The sequence below is a fragment of the Palaemon carinicauda genome, unplaced genomic scaffold, assembly GCF_036898095.1.
Source record: "Palaemon carinicauda isolate YSFRI2023 unplaced genomic scaffold, ASM3689809v2 scaffold2635, whole genome shotgun sequence".
NCBI classification, from domain to species: Eukaryota; Metazoa; Arthropoda; class Malacostraca; order Decapoda; family Palaemonidae; genus Palaemon; species Palaemon carinicauda.
In genome coordinates, this window is record NW_027170284.1 from 12501 (window position 1) to 20000 (window position 7500).

The 7500-nt window shown below is 39.2% G+C and overlaps 2 protein-coding genes across 2 annotated transcripts in view; both read right to left on the reverse strand.

Moving 5' to 3' along the window:
* Positions 1-128, reverse strand: part of LOC137636272 (uncharacterized) — a gene marked incomplete at its 3' end in the record, with an annotated part of 6008 nt that extends 5880 nt beyond the window's left edge. The window contains exon 1 of the mRNA XM_068368700.1: positions 1-128. This exon is cut by the window's left edge and continues 314 nt beyond it. Within this exon, the coding sequence (XP_068224801.1) occupies positions 1-128 (128 nt within the window).
* A 6944-nt stretch (positions 129-7072) lies between these two features.
* LOC137636271 (moesin-like) overlaps positions 7073-7500 on the reverse strand; it is a 1271-nt gene continuing 843 nt past the window's right edge. The window contains exons 2-3 of the mRNA XM_068368699.1: positions 7497-7500; positions 7073-7276 (exon numbers count right to left, since the gene is read on the reverse strand). The exon at positions 7497-7500 is cut by the window's right edge and continues 504 nt beyond it. Coding sequence (XP_068224800.1) covers positions 7073-7276; positions 7497-7500 — 208 coding nt within the window. The remainder of the gene's footprint in view (positions 7277-7496) is intronic.

The window sequence follows — 7500 nt, forward strand, 5'->3', positions numbered from 1 at the left end:
CAATATGTCTCACAATAAGCTTTATTAAGAACAACTGAATAGCATAACCACAACCTCTCAATTTTCACAGCTGATTTGGACACTGCATGATAATATTTTTCAGAGAAAGAGCGACCTTCTGCATCCATTTTGAAAGGGCCATTAAGCTTGCAATGTCCATTTGTAATGATAAATCGTTTTGTTTGGTCCTTCAAGTTTTATTTCATAAAATGTCCTCGGTCTGTAGGCCACAACGATGTTGTTGTGTCAAATGAGAGCTCAGGCATATTGTCTTTTGAGGTACTAGGTTTACACTCATCTTCACAGGTATTGCCTAATATAGTGTCGGAAACTGAGTCAGAATCAGGCTTGCCAACTTCGTCTAATTTCTTTTCACCTGTATCAGTTGCTGTGTTTGTTTCAACTAAACTAGTACTAGTAATAGGCATTTCCACACTAGTGACACTACTATTAGTATATTCTCCCATAGCTTCACAACTGTCATTGTCCTTTGCATTTTCGTTAATCACTTCTACTGTTGGGGAAACGAAACCACTAATTTTTGGAAGCTTTGATGCCTTAATTTCATTTTCTTTTTTCTTTTTCCGCTTTTCACTGCCACTAAGATGTTTTTGGGAGGCATGATACATCCGATTCATTGTAAATAAAAACTATTATTAATTGAGGAAATTATACTCTGTTATCATCTGATATACAAAAATTCTATTGTTTTTCTGTTTGTATGATGTTTTTACGTTGCATGGAACCAGCAGCTATTCAGCAACGGGACCAACTGCTCTACTTGACTTCCGAACCACGTCGAGAGTGAACTTCTATCACCAGAAATACACATCTCTCACTCCTCAGTGGAATGGCCGAGAATCAATCTGCCACCACCGAGGTGGCACGCAAACACCATATCGACCACGCCACTGAGGCGCTATAAAATTTTTTTTTATTGATATTATTGTGAAGATATTAAAGATCTTTCTTCAATGCATTGTTCTTTCTATTACATTATTTTTATTGTGAGTCAAATACTAAAATTAAGTTCACAATTCGTAATCAACATAATCTTTCATAAGGTGTAAGATAACTATCAGTTGTAGTCCACTTTTATAAAAGAATACAATGTAAAACAATCACGAAACGCGAAAAACTTCCCTGATTTTTTCCTTTAAATGATCAAAAGATATTGGCGGCCACAGGCGGTGACGATTGACAAGCTCTGGTAACTAGTGTACATGGAGGCCAGGACTTAGTCAGGAACATAACGCGTTCAAGCCAAGATCTCATATGGACCTGTAGTGTACGAACAGTAATACTCCCTATGACCTCCTAACCCATAACCCATAAAGGCCATCATATACATTAACAATATGTAATGTCTTCTCAGTTTCTGTTAATAATCATCTACCAGTATCATATTGAGGAATTTGAAATATTTTTTTTTTCTAAATCACTAAAATATAACAGTAAGCAGTAGCATATTTTTTTCTTCTTCTTCTTATTATTACAGCCATGGGCCCATATCCCTTAGGCCCCTTGGCTCCCTTTCTGTGACTCTACGTCCATGGGCCCCTTTAATCATTATAGGCCCTGGGCCCGTGGCAGTTTGCCACCTCTGCCACCCTATTGTTACGCCTCTGTATATATATATATATATATATATATATATATATATATATATATATATACATATATATATATACATATATATACATATATATATATATATATATATATATATGATATCATTCATACGTACTACTACCACTGTTACTATAACTGTGACATACTTAAGGGTTTCGCCCCGACCAAGGGGCTCATCAGGTGGGTTTTGCTAACTTCTATATTTGCAGGCTTGGTTCCCACGATCCTTTCCTAAAGCCAAGCATCCTTAGGCCAGGCATTTAAGCCATTCATTATAAGGCCACGAATTTAAGCCTTTCATCCTAAGGCCAAACTTTTAAGCCATTCATTATAAGGCTGGGCATTTCAACCTTTCATCCTAAGGCCATGTTTTTAAGCCATTCATTATAAGGCTAAACACTTCAGCCTTTCATCCTAAGGCCAGAATCTTAAGCCGTCCATTATAAGGCTAGGCATTTAAGCCATTCATCTTTAAACCAGCCATTTAAGCCTTTCATTATGAGGCTAGGCATTTAAGCCATTCATCTTTAGACCGGCCATTTAAGCCTTTCATTATGAGGCTAGGCATTTAAGCCATTCATCTTTAGACCAGCCATTTAAACCTTTCATTATGAGGCTAGGCATTTAAGCCATTCATCTTTAGACTTGCAATTTAAGCCTTTCATTATGAGGCTAGGCATTTAAGCCATTCATACCAAGGCCAATCATTTCAGCCAATCCTTATAAGGCTAGGCATTTAAGCCATTCATCTTTAGACCAGCCATTTAAGCCTTTCATTATAAGGCTAGGCATTTAAGCCATTCATCTTTAGCCCAGCCATTTAAGCCTTTCATTATAACGCTAGGCATTTAAGCCATTCATCATTAGACCAGCCATTTAAGCCTTTCATTATGAGGCTAGGCATTTAAGCCATTCATACTAAGGCCAATCATTTCAGCCAATCATTATAAGGCTAGGCATTTAAGCCATTCATCTTTAGACCAGCCATTTAAGCCTTTCATTATAAGGCTAGGCATTTAAGCCATTCATCTTTAGACCAGCCATTTAAGCCTTTCATTATAAGGCTAGGCATTTAAGCCATTCATCTTTAGGCCAGCCATTTAAGCCTTTCATTATGAGGCTAGGCATTTAAGCCATTCATACTAAGGCCAATCATTTCAGCCAATCCTTATAAGGCTAGGCATTTAAGCCATTCATCTTTAGACCAGCCATATAAACCTTTCATTATAAGGCTAGGCATTTAAGCCATTCATCTTTAGACCAACCATTTAAGCCTTTCATTATAAGGCTAGGCATTTAAGCCATTCATACCAAGGCCAATCATTTCAGCCAATCCTTATAAGGCTAGGTATTTAAGCCATTCATCTTTAGACCAGCCATTTAAGCCTTTCATTATAAGGCTAGGCATTTAAGCCATTCATACCAAGGCCAATCATTTCAGCCAATCCTTATAAGGCTAGGCATTTAAGCCATTCATTTTTAGACCAGCCATTTAAGCCTTTCATTATAAGTCTAGGCATTTAAGCCATTCATACTAAGGCCAATCATTTCAGCCAATCATTATAAGGCTAGGCATTTAAGCCATTCATCTTTAGACCAGCCATTTAAGCCTTTCATTATGAGGCTAGGCATTTAAGCCATTCATATCAAGGCCAATCATTTCAGCCAATCATTATAAGGCTAGGCATTTAAGCCATTCATCTTTAGACCAGCCATTTAAGCCTTTCATTATGAGGCTAGGCATTTAAGCCATTCATACTAAGGCCAATCATTTCAGCCAATCATTATAAGGCTAGGCATTTAAGCCATTCATCTTTAGACCAGCCATTTAAGCCTTTCATTATGAGGCTAGGCATTTAAGCCATTCATATCAAGGCCAATCATTTCAGCCAATCATTATAAGGCTAGGCTTTTAAGCCATTCATCTTTAGACCAGCCATTTAAGCCTTTCATTATGAGGCTAGGCATTTAAGCCATTCATACTAAGGCCAATCATTTCAGCCAATCATTATAAGGCTAGGCATTTAAGCCATTCATCTTTAGACCAGCCATTTAAGCCTTTCATTATGAGGCTAGGCATTTAAGCCATTCATACTAAGGCCAATCATTTCAGCCAATCATTATAAGGCTAGGCATTTAAGCCCTTCATCTTTAGACCAGCCATTTAAGCCTTTCATTATAAGGCTAGGCATTTAAGCCATTCATACTAAGGCAAATCATTTCAGCCAATCATTATAAAGCAGGGTATTTAAGCCTTTCATCATAAGGCTAGGATTTTAAGCCAATCAATATAAGGCCAGGCATTTAAACAATTCATCCTAAGGGTAGGCTTTCAGGCCACTCATTATACGGCCAGGCATTTAAGCCATTCATTTTAAGGGCAGGCTTTTAGTCATTCATTTTAAGGCTAGGCCTTTAAGCCATTCATCTCATGGGCAGGCATTTAGGCTATTCATCATAAGGCTAGGCATTTAAGCCTTTCATCCTATGGCCAGTCTTTTAGGCCATTCATTATAAGGATAGGCATTTAAGCCACTCATCCTATGGCCAGGCTTTTAAATCATTCATCCTAAGACCAAATATTTAAGCCTTTCATTATAAGGCTAGGCATTTAAGCCATTTATTATTAGGATAGGCATTTAAGTCATTTATCATTAGGCCAGGCATTAAAGCCATTCATGATTAGGCTCTGCAGTTAAGCCAAACATGATTAGGCTTGGCAAAGGCAAGCATAATTGTGCCAGGCATTTGAGCTAAGCATCCTTATGCCAGGCATTTAAGGCAAGCTTCTTTATGCCAGGTATCCAAGGCAAGCATTTTTATGCAATACAGTTAACTCAAGCATTATCAGGCCAGGCAGTTAAGACAAGCATCTCTATGCCAAGTAGTGAAGCCATCCCTCCTTAGCCCAGGTAGTTAAGCCAAACATTCTTAGGCCAGTCAGTTAAGCCAAACATCCTTAGCTGAGGCAGTTACGCAAAACTTCCTTAGGTTGGCCTCTAAGCCATAGTTCCCAAGGCAAGGCATTTTCGCCATACAACCTTAGCCCAGGCAGTTAAGCCTCGCACCCCTATACAAATCAGGTAAGCCAAACATCCCTAGTCCACGCGTTCATGCCAAACATTTTTAGTCCAGTCACCTAGGCCCTTCTTTTTAGGCCAGCCAGTTAAGCGTTTCGGTTTTTTCCGGACAGTTCAGCCACACATAGACCAGGTAGTTAAGCCAAACCTTCCTAGATAGGGCAGGCCAGCCAACACCCTTAGGCCAGGCAGTTAAGCCATACACCCTCAGACAAAGTAGTTAAGCCAAACCTCCTTAGCCCTGTCAGTTTAGCCAAACATCCTTAGCCAAGGCAGTTAAGCCAAGCACCATCAGGCCAGGCAGTTAAGCCAAGCATCATTAGGCCTGGCAGTTAAGCCAAGCTTAGACCAGGCAGTTAAGCCAAGCATTATTAGGCCAGGCAGTTAAGCCAAGCATTATTAGGCCAGGCAGTTAAGCCAAGCCTCATTAGGCCAGGCAGTTAAGCCAAGCATTATTAGGCCAAGCAGTTAAGCCAAGCATTATTAGGCCAGGCTGTTAAGCCAAGCATCATTAGGCCAGGCAGTTAAGCCAAGCATTATTAGGCCAGGCAGTTAAACCAAGCACCATTAGGCCAGGCAGTTAAGCCAAGCATTATTAGGCCAGGCAGTTAAGCCAAGCATCATTAGGCCAGGCAGTTAAGCCAAGCACCATTAGGCCAGGCAGTTAAGCCAAGCATCATTAGGTCAGGCAGTTAAGCCAAGCACCATTAGGCCAGGCAGTTAAGCCAAGCATAATTAGGCCAGGCAGTTAAGCCAAGCATTATTAGGCGAAGCAGTTAAGCCAGACATCATTAGGCCAGGCAGTTAAGCCAAGCACCATTAGGCCAGGCAGTTAAGCCAAGCCTTATTAGGCCAGGTAGTTAAGCCAAGTATTATTAGACCAGGCAGTTAAGCCAAGCATCATTAGGCCAGGCAGTTAAGCTAAGCACCATTAGGCCAGGCAGTTAAGCCAAGCATTATTAGGCCAGGCAGTTAAGCCAAGCATTAATAGGTCAGGCAGTTAAGCCAAGCATTATTAGGCCAGGCAGTTAAGCCAAGCATTATTAGGCCAGGCAGTTAAGCCAAACATCATTAGGCCAGGCAGTTAAGCCAAGCACCATTAGGCCAGGCAGTTAAGCCAAGCCTCATTAGGCCAGGCAGTTAAGCCAAGCATCATTAGGGCAGGCAGTTAAGCCAAGCACCATTAGGCCAGGCAGTTAAGCCAAGCATCATTTTGCCAGTCAGTTAAGCCAAACCTCATTAGACCAGTTAGGCCAGAAATCACCAGGCAAAGCAGTTAAGCCAAGCATCATTTTGTCAGGCAGTTAAGCCAAGCATCAATATGCCCTGCAGGTAAGCCAAGCATCATTAGGCTAGGCAGTTAAACCTAGCATCCTTAAACCTCAAAAAAAAAAAAAAAAATATGCCAGGCAGTTAAGACAAGCATGATTAGGCTAAGCAGTTAAGCCTGGCATCCTTAAACCTAAAAAAAAAAAATATGCCAGGCAGTTTAGACAAGTATCATTAGCCTAGGCAGTTAAGTCTGGCATCCTTAAACCTAAAAAAAAAAATATGCCAGGCAGTTTAGACAAGCATCATTAGCCTAGGCAGTTAAGCCTGGCATCCTTAAACCTAAAAAAAAAAAAAATATGCCAGGCAGTTTAGACAAGCATCATTAGCCTAGGCAGTTAAGTCTGGCATCCTTAAACCTAAAAAAAAAAAATATGCCAGGCAGTTTAGACAAGCATCATTAGCCTAGGCAGTTAAGCCTGGCATCCTTAAACCTAAAAAAAAAAAATATGCCAGGCAGTTCAGACAAGCATCATTGGCCAAGGCAGTTAAGCCTGGCACCCTTAAACCTAAAAAAAAAAAAAAAATACGGCAGGCAGTTTAGACAAGCATCATAAGCCTAGGCAGTTAAGCCTGGCATCCTTAAACCTAAAAAAGAAAAGATTAAAAAATAATATTCCTTTCACAAAAATAAAAATACCGGTATATTCCTTTTACAAATATGCGACGTCGCTATGAAATAAAAAATTAATATTCCTTCCACAAAATAACATAAAAATATATTCCTCTTACAAAATAATATAAAATAATATTCCTTTCACAAAATAAAATAAGAAATATATTTCTTTTGCAAAAAAAAAATAAAAAATATTCCGAATAAAAAAAAAATTTTGGGGGGGTTTTAATTTTTTAAGTTTTTTTTTGTTTTTTATTTTTTATTTTCTTTTTATTTTTTTTTTATTTTTTTTTCTGTCTAGTTTCTGACTTCTTAATTATTTTGGATATTCTCCTGAGTTCGTTCGATATGAACCTTATTTTTGTCTGTTTCCAAGAGTAAGAGACTTTTGGTTTCTTCTTCTTTGGTTTCCTTATCAAAAGTTTTCTTGTGGGTCCTTCTCCTTCTCCTTGTTTTCTTCCTTCACAATGACTACCTTCTTGTCATCTTCTGCTGGAGTTTCACAACCTTCTACGACTGAAGTTTTATCAAGTCCGCATTTCTCCTTTCCTGGTGAACCCTCGTCACCCGTTCCTTCTTCTTTTTTAACCTTTTCCAAATCTCTCTTCTGAAGTTCCTTCTTCAGTGAAGAGATGACATCCTTCGCTGCGGTCAATTCTTTCTTCATTTCATCCTCTTTGTTGGTCATTCGAACAATCTTTCCATTCAGGTTTTTCTTTCGTTTCACTTTGTTCTCCAGTTGTTCACGAAGACCTTCGTTCTTCTTTGTTATTGTGAACACTGCCTCCTTTAGCTCACGATTCTAAAGCTTTAGAAATCTCCCCCTGCTGCTCTTCTACTAGA